General features: G+C 38.9%; 1 protein-coding gene across 1 annotated transcript in view; it reads right to left on the bottom strand.

Annotated features, from left to right (window-relative positions):
• The window catches only part of LOC126260406 (calcium-activated chloride channel regulator 1-like), a 186,093-nt gene that overhangs the window by 62,677 nt on the left and 99,519 nt on the right, over positions 1-23,897 (bottom strand). The window contains exons 6-7 of the mRNA XM_049957733.1: positions 19,068-19,215; positions 17,263-17,475 (exon numbers count right to left, since the gene is read on the bottom strand). Coding sequence (XP_049813690.1) covers positions 17,263-17,475; positions 19,068-19,215 — 361 coding nt within the window. The remainder of the gene's footprint in view (positions 1-17,262; positions 17,476-19,067; positions 19,216-23,897) is intronic.

Here is a 23,897-nt window from a genome sequence, read left to right as displayed (position 1 = left end):
CATGCTACTGCATACTATTATACCAATTCCAGCAGTCAACTGAGTTCTAACTAAATTGGTCCCAAAGTCTTCAGCAACTGTGAGATGGAGATACTGGTGGACAAGGGCATTCCTATTTCTCTGATGGAAGTACATACTGGTACACTGGTTTCCAGTCCTCATGCATCCACAGCAGCATGTTATAACATATAATGGAGAAGTAATCCCACTGAAGGGTCAAATCAACACCAAATAAGCTGCAAAGATATGGAATACTAAACCTATTGTAACAATGAAAATAACCAATTTTTGAAAATATACTATAATTGAATGGATAAAAAATCTACAGAAAATGCATATAAAGGTATTGAAACTTGCAAGCTTTCAAAGCCAGTGACTCCTTCTTGTGGCAGTAGGGTTGACGGGGAAGGAAGAGAGGTGAAGGAAAAAGGGCTAGCAAGGTTCAGGAATTGAAGAGAGTTCTGAAAAGTTGCCCTGAATCCTGGGTCAGGGGCAACTTATCAGATGGGATGAGAAGGAAAGATTGATTGTTAGGGACTGTGCCAGATGAGATTTGAAAACCTAAGAGCTTAAAGGATGAACATAGTGTAATACACAAGATAGAGATTACTGGTGAAACACAAATGTATGAGTTAAGAAGAGCAGAAATCTAAGTACATTCTATGTGGTAGAGGTGGGGAGAAATAGATAGGTCAAAAAGTGAAAGATATAGAAACTAAAAGACGATGTACAAAGGAATAGTTACTGAGAATAAATTCTGAGACTGGAGAAATCATTCTAAATTAAGCCAGGTGGGTGGCAAGAAGCTGTCTGCAGGTGGGAACTGGCATTACAACATGTCCTTGGTTCTTACCATCCACCTGGCTTTAATTTACATTAATTTCTTCAGTCTCAGCATTTATTCTCAGTAATTGTTCCTTACTTCACTTCCTTTTGGATTTCTATCTTTTATTTTCTGACTTATCTATTTTCCTACCCCCACCACTATCACATATAATGCACTTATCTTGCTGCTCTCATTAACTCATGCATGATAGTTTGTCAGGAATCCGTGTCTTGCATAAGACCATATGTACCACCTTTAAGCTCTCAGGTTTACAGATCTAGTCTGGTGCAGTCTCCGAACATCAGTCTTTCTCATCCTGCCCAGTAACTCTTCCCTGACCCAAGGTTCTTGGTAACTTTAAAGCATTCTCCCCACTTCCTAAACCTCATCAGTCATTATCCTTCTCCCCTCTTCCTTTTCCATTGACATTTCTGCCAGAAGAAAAAGCCAAAGCTTCCAAATTTCAATACCTTTATATATTTTTTTCTCCTGCTACCTGTTGGTGGGTAGATTCCTTACCTTTCAAATTACATTATAACAATTGTTTTAGTTACTTCACTGATGGAAACAAATATTTTTGGATTGTATCCAATTAAAACATTCACATTTTATCTATGATCAAGTATCATTTACTGTTCTGTTTAGTGATTTAGACTAACAATGTGCAGAATACCAACAGTTGCTTGTACCCAGAGAAGGTTGCAAAAAAAAAAAAAAAAAAAATGGTCACACACATACTGTTCACATGCATGTGCTGTTCGCAGTGTGACATGCAGTTAAAGCAGAGACAGACTGACCGCAGAAGCTATTTGTCATTATACTCGTATCAGCTAATTGCACACATGGTGGTGATCCAACCAACAAACAGTTTTATTACACTCTGCAAATATTTCAAGGTCACTATTAACAAAAGGCTAATATCAGGATGAATCTGATCCCAAAGCCAGAATAATTGCACATAAAATCAACTTGGCTTAATATTTTTTCAACAACATACATAGCAAACACATACACAGAGGTTCTCATAAGTGAGGAAACAATGAAATGTTCAGCATCAAATATGCTTCTTGGCATATTTCAATATAAACCTTTGCCCACAAACTTCCTGAGATATTCTAAGCAATTAATTCAAAGTATTCCAAAATGTAGCAGTAGTAGTAGTAGTAGTAGTAGCAGCAGCAGCAGCAGCAGCAGTAGTAGGCTTCTAAGGGACTTGAAGGTCCCATGCCAATCTCACATGATTCCTCCAGATGCTCAAAAAATATTCCAAAATGTGCTAACTAATTTTTTGATATAACTGTATTAAGGCTTACTTAAGAGCAGCCCACAATGAAGCACTTTGATCACATTGATGAACTGCTAGGGCCACAAAGCTAAAAGAATTAGCAGTCATTTCTGGGAAATGACTGCTCAGTAATTGTGAGAAATTTATACCCTGTGTGACCGAACTGTGTGCTCGTTAAACCAACTCTACAAAAATGGAAACAAATTTGTTTATGCTTTATTGACTTTAGGTGCTCTGCCCCACAAGATAGTTACATATGACAACAGGGAGTGAAAATAATAAAAATAACACTACAAGTTATACTATTTGTTTCTTTCTTGTTAAATAATGTTGCAAACTGTGTTTGCTTTATCCTTGGAGTGTTTCACATCTGAGGTGATGTATTTTTTTAATTTTAAAAAAATTTTTTTTTAAGCAGACAAGAGGATCTTACAGTGCCATACTGGTATGTCACGATCAGCAAATTTTTCCTGCTTCATTCACACTATGCTACTTAGAATTATTGTCTGAAAGGCCCTAAACCAGTCATCCATGCAAATGTGGTAGTTATGTGCCATATCTTTAAAGGCAGCCAGTTATCATTTGTCATAAGTGTAGTTATGTTGTAGGTCTTTCCAGTGAAAAAGCAATGAAGGAGGAGAGCTGTACAGCACATGAAATACCATTTTTGTAGTTATAATTTGATTAAAAAAATGATGATAGAGGATTTACAGGGAACAAGTATGTAGGGAAGTATCTACATTCTACAAAGATAGATGAGAGTCCCTTATATGGCAGAATTCAAGGAAGTAAGGAAGAAAGGAAGAATAGGGTTTACCATCCCACTGAAGACAAGGCCATTACAGACAGAAACAGAATTTAGATTTTATTAGAAAGAAAGTGATGTGACTATGGATAAGGAATGTAACATGTTACATTTTATTTACTATGAAATGAATGAGCTAGGAAAAATTAATTTAAATTACATATTACATTAATTTAAATTACATGACTAGTACTCCATTCTATATTAAATTATGTACACAAAAATTAAAAGCTACTTACTCCCAGTCACTTGGCTTATGTTGAAACAGAATGACATAACTGCAGTGTGAATTAAGGGGTGCAAGGTAAATGCTATTTAGTCATGAGAATTATCTTTCTTTTCATTCTATTACAAAGAATACCATTGTAAATGGACAAATAAAAAAATCTACTCACCAATCGGCAGCAAGGGAACCCACACACAAAAGGATTTAAATTTCAAAAGCTTTCGGAGCCAGTGGCTCCTTCTTCTGGCAGAAGAGATGAAAGGGAAGGAAGAGGGGTGAAGAGAAAGGACTGCAGAGGTTTAGAAAAAGGGGTGCATTTTAGAAAAGTCACCCTGAACCCTGGGCAAGGGGAGACTTACCAGATGGGAAGAGATGGAAAGACTGATTGTTGGGGACTGCAAAAGATGAGATTTGAAAACCTGAGAGTTTAAAAGTGGAAGACAGGGTAATATACAAGACACAGATTACAACTAAAACATCATGCATGAGTTAACAAGAGTCAAAAGCTAAGTTCATTGTATGTAATAGAGGAAGGGGGGACAGCAAAAATAAAGTCAGAAAATGAAAGATGTAGAAAACAAATGGAGTGAAGAAAATAGTAGTTACTGTGAATAAATGTTGAGATGGAAGGAATTAATGTAAATTAAGACCAGGTGGGTGGCAAGAACCAAGGGCATGTTGTAATGTTAGTTCTCACATGAGGAGTTCTGAGAAACTGGTGTCTGGGGGAGGAATCCAGACGGTGCACGTGGTGAAACAGGAACCAAGGTCATGACTGTCATGCTGTACAGCATGCTCTGCAACAGGATATTGTGTGTTGCCTGTGTACACCCTCTGCCTATGTCTGTTCATCCTGACTGATAACTGGGTGTTACTCATGCCGATGTAAAAGGCTGAACCTTGTTTACATAACAGCTGGTATATGGCATGTGTCATTTCCCAGATGGATCTACCATTTATAGTATATGTTTTGCCAGTTACAGGGCTGAAATAGGTGGTGGTAGGGGGTGCATAGGGCAAGCCTTGCACTGGGGACAGTCAGAGGGGCAGGAGCATAGCGTCTGACAAGGATGTTGTGGAGATTCGGAGGGCGATGAAAAGCTATTCTAGGTGTGTGGTGGGAAAAATCTCAGACACAGTGCATCTGATTTCAGAGCATGATTTTAGGAAGTCATGGCCTTGTCAAAGTAGCTGATTGATAGACTCAAGACTAGGATAATACTGGGTGACAAGTGGTGCGCTCCAAAGTTGCTGTTTGGAGGGATCAGCAATACCAGGACTGGATGTGATGGCCGGGGAAATCTGCTTTTGAACTAGGCTGCTGGGATAATTACATCCATTGAAAGCTGACGTGAGAGTGGTGGTGTATTGCTATAAAGAGTCTTCATACTGTATGAACAAATATATTTGCCTTGAATGCCAAGGCTGTTTGGGAGGGAACGTTTGACATGGAAAGGATGGCAACTGTCAAAATGTAAGTACTGTTGTTTGTTAGCGGTTTTGATGTGGACAGAAGTGTGTAGCTGGCCTTCAGTGAGGATGAGATCAACATCAAGGAAAGTGGCATGGGATCCGGAATAGGACTATGTGAAATTTAATTAGGAGAAGGTACTTAGAGATTCCAAGAATTTTAAAAAATCAGCCTTACCATGAGTCCATATGGAAAAGATGTCATAAATGTATCTAAAACAAACCAGGGGCTCAAGACTTATGGATCCCAGGAAAGCCATCTCCAAGCAACCCTTGAGGAGGTTGGCATAAGATGGAGCCATCCTGGTTCCCATGGCCAAACCTCTGATCTGTTTGTATGTCTGCCCCTCAAAGGTGAAGTAATTTTTGGTAAGTATAAAGTTGTTTAAGGTGAGAAGAAGAATGTCACAGGCTTGGGATCAGGTGGAAATTGACTGAGGAAATGTTTGGCAGCAGACACACCATGCATGTGGGGGATATTGGTATCGAGGGAGATGGCATCAATGGTAACAAGCAAGGTGGGAGTGGGACAGGCACAGATTTCAGATGATCTATGAAATAGTTGTTATCTTTGTACTACAAGTTGCAGGTGTTCGTCAACTAAGGCAGATGTATGTTTGGTGGGTGCTTTGAAGCCAGCAACTATTGGATGACCAAGATGACTGGATTTGTGGATCTTAGGAACAATGTAGAAGATCAGGGTGCATAGTTTGGGTGGTGTAAGAAGTTCTATGGCTTGAGGTCTAAGTCACTGTGAGAGGCCTGAGGTTTTTTAGGAGGGAGTGAAGGTCAGTTTGACTCACATGGATGGGCTCTGAGCACTACGGGACTTAACTTTTGAGGTCATCAGTCCCCTAGAACTTAGAACTACTTAAACCTAACTAACCTAAGGACATCACACACATCCATGCCCGATGCAGGATTTGAACCTGCGACCATAGCGGTCGCGTGGTTCCAGACTGTAGTGCCTAGAACCGCTTGGCCACCCTGGCCGGCTCACATGGATGGGCAGATGCTGTAGGTAGAGGTGGCAGACAGCTAACATAGACCTTCACTAACATACTCCTGTTGGTTAAGCACCACAGTGGTAGATCGTTTGCCTGTTCGGAGGATAATGATGAAATCATCAGCTTTTAGGGAATGTAGACCATGGAATTCTGCAGAGGACAGGTTAGCATCATGTTGTAGGCACCTGAGGGAAGGTTGTGATGCAATGCTGGATGTGAGGAATTCTCGGAAGGCTTGTAAGGGATGATTCTGAGGTAGTGCTGGTGGATCAGGGTGGGATCATGGTTGGAACTGTTCAAGGCAGGGTTGAATGTCAGGTTTGCTACTGGAAAGGTTTTTGGATTGGGCTGCAAAGTGATATTTCCAGTTGGCATTATGTGTAAAGGAAAGTGGGTCTGTCACCAAACAGCATGGTTAAATGCAGGTTAGTGGCCAAAAGTGAGACCCTTGGATAATACAGATAATTCGGGGGGGGGGGGGGGGGGGGGGGGATGGACAAGAGGTTGAGAACAATATACTGTTGTGACTGGTTATTGTGATTATGGGTTATTACAGGTCTGGGAGGCAGTGGTGAAGGCTGTGGGATGTTAAGGAGTTTGGCCAAGCTCAATTTGTAGGAGAGGAGTGGTGGTTGATGGTGTGGCTGCTTGGGGAGCTGCAGAGAGACAGGAAGGGAAACGCCACTGTTCAGGTAGTTTAGGAGAAGGTGGGATAGCTTTTTGAGGTGAAGTCTGGCATATTGTTGCAGCCTGAAGTTGGCTTGGCAGATGATACCATCCAGGGAAACATGAGGGGCAGATAACTGCAGGGTCCTCTAGAAGTAGAGAAGTCTGGTGGAGTGGTAATTGGCAGATGAGGCATATAGGTCACAGATTATTTGGGTAAGTGCAAGAGATTGCTGTATTTGAAACTGTAAAAGAGGCTGGTGTAGAGTAGGATTACATCCAGTAACAGAGACTTTCAATGTTAGGTCTTTGGGAGTTTCAAGGAACAGTATGTGGGACCTTAATTTTGATAGTGCAAAAGCATGTTTTAGAAAAGAACGGATGTAATATGTGATGGGATTCATCATGGCAAGAGAGGATGGTGTGAAGTGTTAGAAATGGTGGGAGTGGCAAAAACGAGAGGCAGAGGGTGGAAAAAGATGGAAAAACGGAGGAAAAGCAGGGAAAAAATTCGGAAAAATCTCAAAAATTCACACAAAAATCGTGAGACTAGACAGTAGTTAACAAGAGGCAATGAGTAGGTGAGAACTTCTTGCCACAAGAGTGGTCTATATGATATGAAAAATTGATGATAGGAAACAAAAAGAAAAAAAACTGATAGGCAAAGTTGTGGAAGGAGGCAAAATTTTAAAAACTGGCCAGACAGAAAGAGAAAGTCATAGGAGATAATGTAAAATACTTTGCTTGGCAAATAAAGCAATGCAGGAGATGGCAGTAAAAGTCAATCAGAGTGGTTTGGCAAAAAACAAACACACAAAAACATAAAAGAATTGCATATAAACAGGGTAAGTGGAGGGTAGAAAAGAAAGAAAATAGCTGCCAATTCTGAAAATAAATTGGCGATAGATGATTGGGAGAGTGCCCAGCAGTGTTGTGAACTATAGGCAAATTCATAAATGACAGTGGAATTCTTATATGAAAATTTGCAAATAACAATTGGCCCAACTATGTGCACAGAAACCAGTACGTACGGTACTATAAAAGATGTAGGGGCAAAGTGTTGATTAATCTGGGTGGTAGGGATAAATAAACAATCGGAATACTAGCACAAAAGGTACAAAACAGACAATACTTTGAACAAGGCCGACGACAACAAAGATTGACAAGAGCGTTACATAAGAAGGAATGATAGCCACAAGGGCTAACATAACAACGAAAAGAATCAGTTATTGATAATATAGTGTATATGGACAGATAAAAATATCTATTCAACAAGCATGCTTGTAGAGAGGCACCTGTGAAACAACACATCACATACTAGCTGTTATGTAAGCACTGTTCAGCCATTTACTTCGGCATGACTACCACCCAGGTATCAGTCAGGATGAATGGACATAGGCAAAGGGTGTATACAACAACACACAATATCCTGTTGCAGAGCATGCTCTACAACATAACAGCCGTGATCTAGGTGCCTGTTTCACAATATGTGCCATCCGGATTCTCCCCACAGACACCAGTTTCTCAGAACTCCGCAGGAGGAAACTAGCACTACATGTCCTTGGTTCTCACCACCCACCTGGCCTTAATTTACATTAATTTCTTCTGTCTCACAATTTATTCACAGTAACGACTCCTTTCTTCACTTCATTTGTTTTTCCACATCTTTCATTTTCTGACTTGTCTATTTTTTGTCATCCCCCCTCCCACATCTGTTACATACAATGCACTTAGCTTTTGACTCTTGTTAACTTGTACATGATGTTTTAGTAGTAAGGGTTCTGGGTGACATTTCTAAACTGTACCCCTTTCTCTAAACCTATCCAGCCATTTTCCTTCACCCCTCTTCCTTCCCCTTAAACTCTTCCATCAGAAGAAGGAGCCACTGGCTCCAAAAGCTTGTGAAAGTTAAATACTACTGTGTATATGCGTTTCCCTGTTGCCGCTTGGTGAGTAGATTTTTTTATCTGACCATTTTCATTATATTGTCAATAATTGATTATTTTCGTTGTTACATAAAGAATACCTGTATCATTGATTTTCATGATTACTTAACTGGAGTGACACACCATCTCTGCTTGGCCTAAGATATATAACTTTGTGAAAGCTGAAAATTTATTTGAAGAGACACCACTTACTTAACTGACATCTTTTAGTCACATACAACTTTATAATATGATAAATTGAAATTTAAATAAATATGCAAACTGTTAAGTGATGATTTAGTCACAACCGGTTTCACTGCATTGAAGTATGACAGAGCAGTAGGTCAACTAGTACAGGGGATGAGGCACCATTAGATGGTTGCTGCGAGGGTAAAGCACTGGAGGCCTCCAGTACTTTACCCTCACAGCAACCATCTACACTTGCTTCATCCCCTGTACTATTTGCCCTATTGCTCTGCAAGTTATTATTTGTTGATGACTTTCCCCTTCATGGGGTTGGGTTCTGTGGCTATAAATGTTGGAGCCTTTCCATGTGCTAACCTATGTGACACTACTAACCACCTGAAGATGGTGCTTTAACACAATGAAAGCAGTCATGAATAAATCATCACTTAACAGCTGTTTGTGTTTTTATTTAATTTGAATTTACAATGAATGACCTTTGGTATTCTTTGTACACTGGTTGTACTTGTGAGCCATTTGTGTATAGAAACAAGGTGTGTAAACAGGGAGTCCCATTTATCTTGACCACCCTAAATAACTGTTTGTCCAGATGCAAATTACAAAATGTTCCAAGCAAATGCTCTTTAGCCGTCAGAGGGACATCAATCAGCATGATTGTCTTCATTGTACCTTTGTTTTTTACAAAGATATGAACAGAGGTATGACTTTTTTAAATGGCACCCTGTATATTTTATTTGGTAATTCATTTCCTCTCCTAGAGACCTATTCAAAAATGTATCACAGTGTACCATTCACTGAAACACAATGTTATTAATTACATAACTCAACACTGACTTTGAGCCCGGGATCACAAACTCATCAACTTGCTGGAGTTGTCAGAAAACAAATGAAGACCAAGTAAAAACATAACAAAAAAATTGAGTTTTACTCTCCTGTACCATTGCCTAGGAGTAGAACATTCAAAGGTGCTCAAAGTGGTGACCCTGGACACTGATACACTGATACTCTCATTGAATGAAAGAATTATTTACTGCTTCCAGTGTTGCCTGCTGAAGAGAATTTACAAGAAAGCATGATAAATTCCTGCATGTCCTCTGGGTTGTTGTAATATCTCAATAGACAATGTCTTTACTGCATCCCCAAAGGAAAAAGTCCAGAGGATTTAAATCAGGAGACCTAGCAAGCCAAGTAACTGTTCCTCCTTGACCAATCCATCTGGCAGGTCACCTTTGGTTCAGAACACGATGTGCACACAAAGCATTATGTGCTAGACATCCATTGTGTTGATACCACACATGCATTCTGGTTCTTGGCGGCACTTCATCCAGAAGAGGAGGAAGAATTCATCTGAGGAAGTTGCCATACGCTGTGCCGTTTCGACTATTGTTGATGAAATAAGGGCCAAGCATCCCACACCAGACATTAACTCTCCATTGACACTAATGTTCCATCTGTCTAAGCCATCGTGGGTTGTCGCTGGACCAATAATGCATGTTCCTTGTATTTACCTGTGCTAACCTACATTCCCCATAGATGAATAGCATTTCTAACTTCTCTTCATTGGTGTACATTCTACTCACACAACTCTTTAACTGACAATGGTTGACAGAATGATGGGTGTGCATTCTACTTATGTTTACATTTGTCCTCTGTCAATGTCAGCACGTGGATGCGTTCCATTATCTCGAGTTCCTGCACTAAGCAATGGGAGCGTCAATTTCAGTGTTGTGTTATGTAATTAATAACGTTGTATTTCAGTGAATGGTACACTGTGATACATTTTTGAATAGGTCTTTAGGAGAGTAAATTAATTACTGAATAAAAAATACAAGGTGCATTTAAAAAAGTCATGCTGCTGTTCATATCTTTGTAAAAAAACAAAGCTACAATGAAGGCACTCAAGCTGATTGATGTCCCCCTGATGGCTAAAGAACATTTGCTTGAAACATTTTGTAATTTGCATCTGGACAAACAGTAATTTAGGGTGGTCAAGATAAATGGGACACCCTGTCTAATGGCAGGCAGTAATGAGCCCATTGCCACATGGCCTACCACTGCAGGTTCATGTTGTATCCATGAAGTGAAGTAGAATAATAACAGAAAATGTGAGTAATCAACACAAATTATTCCTCTACCAATGAAGATTTAAAACTTCAGTGATTAGACTTGTGCTGTCACTGGGACAGTGATTAACAAAGTCCATGGATGATACTGACCAGAAAGCTCAGTAGAAGAAATTCCTGAATACTCCAGTTCCGAGCAGAGTCAAAGTCCAGTAGAGAGTGACCCAAGAGTTGTGGTGTCTTGGCAACAACAATAGCATAATCAAGGATGAGACTGCCTGAACGTGGTGCTGTATGCTCTTATGAAGCCCATGCTGTATGCTCTTATGAATCCCTGCCCACTATCAATGAGATTGTAGTGACGTGGCACAGCATTATTGGAGCAGTGCAAGGGTGCAGCTACTTCATGAGGGCACACCAGCCAGGTATTGCTGCAATACTTCAGAGACAGCTATTTACGGGAACCATCCCTGTGCTGTCTGGTTAGATGGCACTGCTCATGACCCAGACACTGCTGGTCTTGGTTTGTGTGACATGTGACCTGCAGTCGCTTGGTGGCAGGCGCCATGGTGTAGACATTGATGATACCACATTTCATATTGCCTTATGCCATCATTAAAGCAGTTAGCAAGGAATGATATAATGCATTTAGTCTCTCTGAAATTTTTATAATTATAGCACATTAAGAAATAAACAATGGAAGGTCCAGGATGGAATGTTATCCACCCACTGACCTGTATACCACTATTACTGTCTTTTTATTTATTTTTCTCTTTGATCTCATCATGTTTACATGTCAGTTTTAGTTTGTTTCATCTTTCACTATCAGCCCTACTTCCTCAGGTTTCATATTTTTCACCATATTTCATCTGGTCCATCCTTTTGTGAGTTTTTCCCATGTATTTTGGGCTTGCTCCTTTGATCTGTGCCAATACAGAAAAGTTTCACTATTGCTAGGCAGAACCCAGTTCAACATACCATTCCTGTGTTGTTCCCTAGTTCATGGAACCCCCCCCCCCAAAAAAAAATGGCCTTACCATCAGATTACCCATCTCTGGCTGCAATTCCTCCTTCCTCAATGACCTCTATCTGTTCAAACACAATCATTCCATAGCCCTCACCAACCTAGTCCCTCAGAACCATGTAAACCAGGCCCAAAGCTCCTTCCATTATCTCCTCTCCATCTTTAAGATTCTCCTGCTCTCCAACCTCAAATTCCTGTATCTCATCTCTCATACTGAAACTCTTGGCCTCCAGGACTAGAACAGTGTGTACAACACCTTCTCTCAGTCTCCTGGTCACTACAGTGGAAACACTTTTTCACCACCAACCCTAACAATTAGAATCAACCCAAAACCAATATTGAACTCTGTCTGCCTCAGTTCACTCCTCTATACAACTATAATCAGTTCCTGCCACACTGAAATCCTCCCCTGTTAACATTACAGAGTTCCTTAATCTTCAAACTTGTCACACCATGATTAATCTCTCAAAATGGAAAATAGCCTTAAATTTTCAGAAATAATAGCAATTCATCAACTAAAAACTGATCCTGACCTTATAAGCTCACCTACTGATTTAGGCTCCACCACTGTGATTTTGAACCAGAGAGATTACCTGGTGGAGGAACTCCACCAGCAGTCAGATCAGTCCACCTACAAACCTTGCTACAGTGACCCCATTCCAGCCCTGTCTCAAATCCTTAGGCCCATCCCAGAACCCCTCCCATGAGTTCGCATCTTTCCTGCCCCTATCACTTCGTAACCATTGAGAATCCCAAATGCCTCACCTGGTTCAGATTTGTGATCTGGGCTGAGGCTGGGGACACTCTATCCACATTCCTCCAGAGACTCAACACCTCCTCCATTTGCTTCACCTGCCCCTCCTATACCCAATGAGCCACCTTCCTTGATGTTGCCACATCCAGAAAGGCTACTTTGACAGCTGATATCTATACTATACCAAGAAGTCCCGTCCATGAAGCCTAGCATTGCATGTGTAGTGACAAGCAGTCCCACTCCAAATATAACAAAGGCCTCACTGAGGCCTTCACAGATCTAAATTACCCTCCCAGTCTTTTGCAGAAACAGATCTCCCATGTCTTATCTCTCCAGTCAACCACCACCTCCTGAAATCCCACTGGCTGGCTACAAAAGAGCTCTCCTCCATGATTCAGACCCACCCATGATTGGAACAACTGAATCACATTCCCTGCCATGGTTTCAACTACACCTGAAATGAGGAACATCCTACCTATTATCCTATTATCCTTCCCACTTCCCACACAGTGGTATTCTGCCACCTACCAAACCTATGCTATATCCTTGTCCATCCCTAATCCACTCCTGATCCCAAACCCTTGCCTCATGGATCATAATCCCTGCAATAGACCTAGATGCAAGATCTGTCACATACATCCTCCCACCACCTATACCAGTCAAAGGCATCTCCCACCCCATAAAAGCTCTCTGTGTGGGTACGACAAGTAATAAGTTGTCTGTCCACATGAATGGCCACTGACAAATTGTGATGAAGAGACAGCTGGACCATCCAGATGCTGAAAATGCTGCCCAGTACGATGTGCTTCATTTCAATGGCTGCTTCACAGGACATGTTATATGATCTGGATCCTGTCAACACCAGCTTTTCTGAATAGTGCAGGTGGGAACTCTTCCTGCAATATACATTACATTGCTGTAATCACCTTGGCCTCAATCTTTGCTTGTCCCTGTCCTCCACCTTTCTATCCTCTTCCCTGCTGCCACTCTAACACTACACAGCCTTCTATTCCACAAACACACCTGCATTTTTCCCTTGTCTACTCTGTGCTTTTCCACACCCCTTTTCAATCCCTCCCTCCCCCAAACCTCCCAAATGCAGCTAGCAGCCCTACCTTCTTCCCATCACATCCCTGCATGCTGACACAGACAGCATGCACCTTCACCACCCCTACTCTTCTATCCATCCCCCTTCTTGCCCTAAACTTCCTTATTGCTGCTCCAGTGAGGCACAGTTTCAGTCTGGCCACAGCAGATGGATTCCAGAAATGAGAACTTCCATAGAGCCTTACTGACAATCATTCTTCCCATGCACCTTTTGCATGTGAATAGGGAAGATGGGATCAGTTTGTGGTACCAGAAGTACCCCCCACCACACACCATTAGGTGGCTTGTAGAGTATGACATAAATGTAGAGAGTGGTAATTTGTGAGTGAGTTGTGCGCATGTCTGAATGTGTGTGTGTTTTCTGTTTTGGAAGAAGGTTTCTTGGCTGAAAGCTTAATATTATAGCATTCTGCTTATTGTGCCTGGCAGTGACTCGCCATCTCCTCTAGATGGTGCATATTAACAGCTGAGACATTTAAGCAGAAAAAATAATACTGGGAAAATCTTGGGTAGAATAAAAATAACTGAAAGAGTAAAACAAACCACTCATCATATAGTTGAGGTGTTGAGTGGCTGACTAAAACATAAACAATGTTGACACACATTGCTGAGCTTTTGAACAATGTTCTTCTCCAGTGCAGACTAATACAAAATACACATGCACATAAACAAATATTCATGCATGACTACACTGTTCCTACCCATCACACTATCCTGATACTGCAGTTCTGTTGGGTGTAGTGTTGAGTCAAGTAAGGCAGATGAGAGAAGGAAGGTTAGGAAGAGCTAGGAGGAAGAGGTAGCTAAAGAATGGAATAGGAGTGTAACACTGGTAAACTCATGCTGGTGCTGGTATGGGAAGATGAAAGTGACACACAATATGGTGGATGAGTGGTATGTGAGGGAAGACTGCAGAGAGAAAAATGTGAGCGTAGATTGACAGGCTGTAGAAGAAGGCATGGGGACAGAGGTGGAGATGGATGTGAAACAGAGGCTAATGGCTAGTGGAGTTCAGTTTAATTACTTGAATGTTCACAGATCATAACTGTGATCTCTTGTTATGCTTTTGGAATGAGTTAGTTTTACAGGAGAGTGAATTCAAGTGAATTTCATGATCAAAGGATGTGTTATAGACAACTATGATCAATGCAGTTCAGAGAACCTGGTATTGAGGGGAGAATATCCAACCAGTGAAGTTGAGAATGTTGTTCCAAGCAGTATGTTCTACCACTTGGTGGCTGAAACTGCTCTTGGTAACAATTTGATGGTGGCTATTTATTCAGATGGATTGTTGATTGGTGGTCTTGCTTCCATAAAAGGCTATTCAAAAGTTACAACATGGCTGATATGAATGCTTTCACATGTGATCCTGCATCTGTTAGGATAGGAGATACTGATGATGAAGTCTGTAATAGAATGTGATAGGTGGGTGCACTGGACATGTATTGCACCTGGTTCTTCCACTAGGATATGACTGCTGCAGCAATAGTAAACTTTAGAGAATAGAGTCTTTTTAAGACAGTCCTTCTGCTAAATAAAAATGTGGAGATAATCACACACTACACACTTGAACCATTGAGAGGTAGATACACACAAAAACATAGTAGCTTAACTTCCAAACTTTTGTTTGTCTTCAGAACACACAGCTACATTGTCTTGATGCTCTGAGACAGCTAGGCACTAAAGTACTATTTTTTGAAGGACAACATTTAGGGTTTGAATGTTACTTTTACTTAAAAAGCAGCATTAATGTTTGTATAATTATGATATCCATACACATAGGAGAACTTTTACTGTAAACCTGTTCAAACACATTAAGAGTTTGCAAGATAATAGAATTTAATACTATTTCCTCCTGTTTCAAAATTTTCATGTTTGAAGGAGAGCAGTCCACTAGTGCTGTGCATGTCAAATATCACATGATTGTTCAAATGATGTTAATACTGTATTGAGTGCTTCAGTGTATCAGGAAATCTTGAACTTTTCCCAGCCCATCTGAGCTCTTTCAAATAAATTCGTATATGACCTCAGTGTCCAAAGCTTCATCTGTGAATCTAAGATGACTCCTACATATTCTATTAAACAAAAGACAAATGTTAACCTCAGCAGCAATTGTTTAATCTGGGAATATAGGCTAACCCTGTATTTTTTGAATGACGAATTTGGAAAAAAACTCATCTTACAATTGGCTAATGTTTTGCACAAATAACTTGTAATTTAGACCGTTGCACTATTTCATCTTAATCACTCACTGCACTTGTGGGTGCTCTGCTTTGTAAAGAATCTGACCGGGCCTTAGCTTGTCACACAAAATTGAAGACTCATTATATCATTCTGCTCTAGCCAACTCTATACTGCAACTACTGAGCCACACAAAATGCTTGCCCAAAGCAACAACAATCACTATATTAGAACACATTGTCAGTGGGCAACAGTTTCATTGAAACCTGAACTCAGCTTAAACAGTGGTAGCTGCAGCAACATAGTTCATAATCTGTGGTGCAGTTAATTGGTAAATTTACAACAAATGTCACAAAGAATAACAAACATATTGACATAGGAAGATATTGGATCCTCAAAAACAAAGGAAGGATGCATTTTCTATGGGCAATAGTGCCAAGCCTGAAACACATTTTTGACTCTGATATGAAATGTTTCTATCTTTTCCAACATATCTAGTCTAGAATGATCTAATCAGATGTGAGACAATAATAATCTTTATATAGATGGTTTTGTACACAAGACAGCTTTAATTACTGATGCCAACTTACAAACATTAAGCAGAGCTATTTCTAAGTATAGGTTTTTAAATTAACATACTAAATGATAGAAGAGATTGCCAGCCTAGTCTAGTCTGGAAATTAATAAAGTTCTTTCCTTAGCCTGAGAAGATCAGAGGTACTGTACTTTTTAGACAGTTACTCAGATGCAAGGGCAGTAAATATAGCTCTGTAAGTTTTTTGCATGATAAGATCACAAAGAAATGGGCTAAGGATTTCAAATTTACCCTCTGTTTGTAGAACTATATTGTCAGCTATCATGTTGTAAACTGCATTACTCCAAACTGTTGGTCCATGCATTCATCCATATTTTTGAAGAACTGAAATATCTAGGGTGGAATACAAACAATGGAATAAGCAAATTGAATCTCTTGCCATATTATATATGCCCATATATATATGTCCTCTGTGTTGCCTGGATAGCTTAGAGTGGAGATGTCTTCCTTCATGGCTGCCAATAGTCAGCTGAGCAGAAGGTACTTTAGAGGTAAAGAAGTAAAATTGTAGTTTTTGGAAAGCAGGAGAGGTATTGGCAGAAATAAAGCTCTGAGGAACGGCCGTGAGTCATGCTTAGGTAGCTGGGTTGGTATAGCACTTACCCATGAAATGCAAAGGCCCTGGGTTCAAGTCCCAGTCCAACATGCAGCTCTAATCTGCCAGGAAGTTTCAAGATTTTACTTAAATGGTGGAAAGTCCAGGTAGAAATATCATAATGTTATGAAAAGGATCAACAGCTAATCATAGTAGAGATGACATGTTGAGTTGCAGACAAACACAACAAAAAGACAGTTACTTGTTTAGCTTTTCCTTCTTGAGGAAAGAAAACACATACAAATTCAAACAAGCAAGCACACCCCGTGCACACAAGACTGCTATCTCCAACAGCTCTGGCCAGGATTCAGGATTTTACTTAGTTTAACAAATGTTTGTATGTTAAATGTGTATTACATTTATTGTATTGTTTTTAGTATATGTATATAATGTACCAAATTATTTGTGTGCTCTTTTTCCATCAGGACTACCTCTTTTTCCATCAGGACTACCCTCGTACTTGCAATTTTTGTCACAAAGAGCAACATACCTAACATCAGTCAGAAGAGTATAAAATATGAAGTAGTACCTCTTGAAGAGTTTGTGCCAAATATCTATTGCTTTTATCCCATTCTTCAAAGTCCTTGGTCATCATATATAACTCAGAAGAATTCAGTACCAGTTCATCAAGGCCCTGCTCTGGTCCATAGTAAATACTCAATGTTGCTATAGGTAAAGCAGAGTCAATAACAAAATCATTGTGAATTTTTTTGTCCTTATTAGAGATTTCTGCCTCAAATACCTGCAAAGAATTAAATTTTCACATTACACAGTAAAAACTAAAATAGGCTTATAATAAACATAAACTGATTACTGTCTACTGACAAGAAATAATTCTTCAGATTACTAAGTTTTTTCTGAAAAACAGGTATTGATTTTTCACCAAAATTATAGCATATTAAAATTCCTTCTTGTATTGGTTTCATAGCAGATGTATGCTTTCTGTAGAAGTGGAGTTTCCATTATCCATGCGGTACTCTGGTGCACCATCATGTGAATTATTTTACTTTTCATTTTCCATCTCTAGGATTGGAGCAGGCTGTTCAAGATTTGGTTTTATTTTATTTTCATTCTTCACCTCTATTTATATTGAGCCAATTACCAGATAAGTGGATAGCTCTCTTTCCAATAAAGAAAAATTTTATGGCATATTTTAATAGGTGTTTGTAAGAGAATAAATTAGATCATTGTTTCCATATTGTGCTCATCATTTATGTTACATATTACAAGAAAGATGAATGGAATGGTTTTACTCACCAAAGTTATGAAAGCTCCAAGACAAAACAAAAAAATACGAAAAGTTAAGAGTATCCTAATGGCAGTTGTTTACATCTCTAAAAAATTTATGTGAGACACTGGAAAGACTATTTGCAACTTATCCAGTACATACATTACTTGGACCCAGCTGGACTACTGTTTTGGGAATATATAGTTCTGAGCTGTATTTACAGTTCCACTGAAAGGAGATATCAATATATTTATGTCTATGCAGGTGATTGGAATCATGTATTGTCTTTCTTATATTGTATTAATCTTTGGAATATGAATCATGTAATAGAAAAGCTACAATACATAATTCTCATAATCTATACAGACTAAAAATTATTAATCTCTTCTGTTGGTAGGATCTTTTATTTCTTCTGAGTCCTGTCTTTTCAATCCACCACATCTTATTCTGTCCTCCACTACTTCTCTTTCATTTGCTTTCCATGAGTTTCTGTCTCTTCATCACCCTCCCCTCTACACTTGCTACACTCTGTACAACTTCTTATTTTTTTATTTATTTCATTTTACAGTTTCTTTGAGAAGTATATTTTGACACATATTGCACCGAGTCTTCTGTAACATGTTTTTATCAAACATTTACATCTATGTATTAACAGCACTTTTTCAACTGCTTCTGAAAGGTTGTCATCAGTCTCTATTTATAAATGCTATTCTGTAACTAGATATTTATTCATTTCATTTCATATGTGTAATTTTCTTGTGAATAAACTTCTTCCCTCTGCAACCAATAGAAATAATTTTTTGGTTTCAGGAATCACAAATAAGGTACAGCCATCTCTATATTGACATTGGTCCACTATTGCTTTATAAATTAAATTGGGAGAATCTTTGGCCCATGGATGCCATTTCAATTTTGCTTTTTATTTACTGGTTTTATCATAATGTCAGTAGTATTGATAAAATAATTTCTGATTTAAAATTCTTTTGGATCCGGATAAAATTTTAATGTTGATTTTGATTACTGAAAAACTATAATAACATAATTATGACACAGAAAGCCCTAAACCACAATTATAATATAAAAAATAGTTTCTAATATGCACTTACGTTCGCAATTTGTAAATTTTTCCCAAGAACACCATTTAATGAATCAAAAAGTGCACCAGTTAGCATCAGTAGCCCCTGCTGATCTTGCACAGAATAAGTTCTTCCTCCTGTTGTCCAAGCTAAGTGCTCCAGATCATCTGCTGCATCACTGACAAGTAGAAGAAAAAAACTTAACAGTCCATAGAGTGTGAGGCATAAAAAATAAATAAATGCTGATGTGAAACCCATTATATATATAATAGAGGGAAACATTCCACATGGGAAAAATATGTGTTTGTGTTTGTTTGTGTGTCTATCGACCTGCCAGCGCTTTCGTTCGGTAAGTCACATCATCTTTGTTTATATATATATATATATATATATATATATATATATATATATATATATATATATATATATATATATAAAGAAAGATGATGAGACTTACCAAACAAAAGCGCTGGCAGGTCGATAGACACACAAACAAACACAAATATACACACAAAATTCAAGCTTTCGCAACGAACTGTTGCCTCATCAGGAAAGAGAGAAGGAGAGGGAAAGACGAAAGGATGTGGGTTTTAAGGGAGAGGGTAAGGAGTCATTCCAATCCCGGGAGCGGAAAGACTTACCTTAGGGGGAAAAAAGGACAGGTATACACTCGCACACACACACATATCCATCCACACATACAGACACAAGCAGACATTGGTCTTTAAATATGTCTGCTTGTGTCTGTATGTGTGGATGGATATGTGTGTGTGTGCGAGTGTATACCTGTCCTTTTTTCCCCCTAAGGTAAGTCTTTCCGCTCCCAGGATTGGAATGACTCCTTACCCTCTCCCTTAAAACCCACATCCTTTCGTCTTTCCCTCTCCTTCTCTCTTTCCTGATGAGGCAACAGTTCGTTGCGAAAGCTTGAATTTTGTGTGTATATTTGTGTTTGTTTGTGTGTCTATCGACCTGCCAGCGCTTTTGTTTGGTAAGTCTCATCATCTTTCTTTTTAGATATATTTTTTCCACGTGGAATGTTTCCCTCTGTTATATATATATATATATATATATATATATATATATATATATATATATATATATATATATATATATATATATATATATATATATATATCACAGTTGTCCATTACTTTCCTCTCCATCTCCAGCATTTACTGGTTGATGTACTTCATGAGTCAATATTTACTATTTAAAAAAATTTGAATAAAGATTAACATCAGAATTTCATGTTCTATGGAAAAACAATTTTTCACAGCATTTTTTGACTAAATGCCCTTAGTTTTCTTTTTAATATTAGGTTCCGATGACAAACTTATAATTACTTTCTCCATGGCCATTGTCATAAGCTGACTGTCAAAATTGATATTTTGGTCATATTTTACAAGTTACCTGAGATGATATCAAAGTAAGTAATAAAGGGATGTTAGCAGTGCCATCAGTCTCATTGGAAGCAAACAAAGCTATAATAAAATAGGCAAGGTTCTGGTAAGATAAGGCTTCCAATCTATTTTCTGATCACTCAAGAAGGTAAATAATATGATACACACAGTAAAGGCAATCTCAGGCTTCTGGAATTTGTGGTATTCCTCATGAGTGTAGGAATTATTATATTGTTCAGGCTACACATACAATGGTGGTACAATGTGCAGAATTCCATTCAAATCTTTTGGATGTGCTTTCAAATCATAATATAAATTACTTGAAAAACCAGAATATTAAATTAACAGCCATCTTTGGTCATACAGCAGTAGCCTCAGGACATAGATTCACTTAAGAATATATAAAGAAGTGTTCCCCCTCCCCATTGTCAGCTACATCAGTCTACACCAGGGTTTCCCAACCTGTGCTCCATAAAACATTGATGTTTTATGGAAAGTGAATAAGTGCTCCACAAATTCAAGTTTTTCTCATTTTTTAAAATTTTATTAACCTTCAAAATAAACAAGGTATTCCATCAAAGTACCAGAATTTTCAAAATTTTCTGTCGAAGCAAATGTTTGGGAACCCCTGATCTACACCCTTATGAACACCACAAAACATGGCCAAAACGTATTTTTGTATCTAGTTTTTTAAGTATTTTATGTGATGATGTGTCAGTGCACCCAACTGATCACTGATGCCACATGAAATACAGTGAGCGGGAAAATATCAGCATACTTGAAAAAAGAGACAGCATTGGTCGTATATTTTTTACTATTGCAAAATCGATTTTCTGTCACTGAGTGACCATCTTCAGTGCTATATTGTATAACTTAAATTGGGATGCACTGTTGTCACTAAGCTTACGGCAATCACATATGTGATTGCCGTAAGCTTAGTGCATCCCAATTTAAGTTATACAATACAGCACTGAAGATGGTCACTCAGTGACAGAAAATCGATTTTGCAATAGTAAAAAATATATGACCAATGCTGTCTCTTTTTTCAAGTATACCTGTTATCTGGTCGTGGTGCACAAGACAACATGGAGTCGCCAATCAATAAAAAAATATCAGCAGTTTCTAAGCATGTCACAAACAAGCATATATTCATGTTTGATGAGACACAAATCTTGCTCTATTCATTTGTTACCATAATTTTGTCATTAAGACAGCAATGTAGATCAAGTTTTCAACATCCTGAAGCAAAACAGTTACTATGCTCTTAGTGATGCACTAAAGCAGGTGATTGATGCTGAGATGATACAAAGCAATACACTGAGCTGTTTACGTTCCAGCAAGGTTGGTGGCACTACTAGCATATTTCCAACACAGACATTGACATAATATCTAGTAGCCTGTGTAAATCCTTGGCTGCTGTAAGATATCACCATGACATAATATGGCTGAAAGTCAACTACAACAGTCAGCTTCTAAAGGTGGCAGTGGAGAATGTTGTCAAAGACTTCAGTTATAATTTAAACATAATATGGCAAGAAAACTAAGATAATTTTTTCTAAGGAATTCATGCTGACGATATTACAAGCTTTTCTGAATTAAAAATGTATGTGTAGAGTAAACAACCAGATTGTAGCAAGAAGTATAACGAGATAGAAAATCAAGTGCAGCTATCAAATTTCAGAATGAGACTGTTCATATGGATATGAATCTTATTTTTGAGAAACATGTCAGGTATTGTAAGACATGCATGTTATGGCAGATGGTGGAAGGGGATTTTAGTGGACATGTGATAGATTCTGATCAGTAAGGTAGCAAGTAAGGTAGTCATTCTCACAACTGAAAAAACACAATAACAGAATTTACTCCAGAACCATACAACAGAAAAAGAGAAACATATTGCTCACATTACGGTGAAATGTAATTCAGGTTTTACGGATTAAATGGAGACCATGAGTTACGTTATACATCAAAACAACTAGGTAACTTCAAGTAATGGAAAATTCATATTGGTACTGTACCTAGACAAGTATTCTGTACTATTAAAAATCTGTTTGCATAGAGTGAAACATTTAATGTGCAAAGCATACAAATATCACAATAATAATACCAATGTTGATTGGTGTATAAAAATGAAAAGGAGTACGTAAATTTTCACCAAATTCTCAATTCAACATCAAGAAATACTGCAAGGGATCTGGAGGATACCACATAAATCTAATTATAGGGAAGGAACTCTGTTACACAGAAAACTATCATGTCCAGCTCCTTGTGAACCCATACAGTAAAGACGTTGTCTCTGAACATACACCAAAGTAGAATGCGAGAGTACTACGTTTAAAGAACAGATTGTACAAAAGTGAATCACACAAAATTGAGCATAGCACAGCAGTCATAGCTGATTATATAACTTCTGCTTGTAAGGTGTTCTTCAAAGGTGAAATGACTGAAATTCATACGAGTTCTTATAATCAGTGAGTTTATTGTGATACTTCACCAACAGCACACATTTTACAGCATTAATGTCCATCATAGGTTACTTGACTAGTAGGGATAGTATGATGTTTCACCTCCCCTCCCCCCTTCCCCCCTCTGGTCTTGATGCCTGCACTGATTTGGTTGGGGAGGGTGTAATAAAGCTGTTGTATCCTCTTCTGTGGCAAGATGGCCCATAACTGTTGTAACTGGTTCTTGATATCTTGGAAACTGGCACTGAAATCATAAGAATCAAAGTCTTAGCCAGCCCCACACATTCTATCGACAGGCCTGAGAACCTTGCTGGCCACAAGAACAACTCAGTACCAAGTAAACAGTTGACAGGGCCACATGCCCGAGTAGACAAACACTGTCTGTTCAAAAAATGGCACCACAATGAGAGGTAACGCATAGGATGCAGGATATCTGTGACAGATCATTGTGCCATCAAACTTCCCTCAGTCACTACTACCAGTCATTACTGAGGCCTTACCAATTGGCTCCTCAGATACTGATGCATGGAGTAACACCACTGTGCCTCTCCAGAACATTGGAGGAACGAGACCTCTTCTCAGATCACCAACATGCTTGCCGACAATGATGGTCATTACGGGTAGTAGACAATTGGGATTCATTTCTGATCACAATGTGATGACATTCATCATCAGCCCATGCAGCCCTCCCACAGCACCATTCCAAGTGAGGACGTTTTCTGTTGTGGTGTTAATGGTAGCCTATGCTTGAGACAGTAATTCCCTAGTCCACCTGCTGTTAGTCTCTGACCAATGATGCAGAATGACACAGAATGTTAGAGGGAGTCCATTACTAGTTCCTGGGTTGCAGGTGCAGATGTGAAGGAGTTACGATGTGCTTAGGGCACAGTATATCTACCCTCCCTTGTGGCGGTCAGATGTGGTTGACTTGAACCTTGCAATGAGTAAGCCTGCCTCAGATTCCCATGCAGTCTAACATCAGGTCACTGTCC

This window comes from Schistocerca nitens, chromosome 5 (assembly GCF_023898315.1).
Source record: "Schistocerca nitens isolate TAMUIC-IGC-003100 chromosome 5, iqSchNite1.1, whole genome shotgun sequence".
Classification (NCBI taxonomy): Eukaryota; Metazoa; Arthropoda; class Insecta; order Orthoptera; family Acrididae; genus Schistocerca; species Schistocerca nitens.
This window is presented reverse-complemented; position numbering and strand designations above follow the sequence as displayed.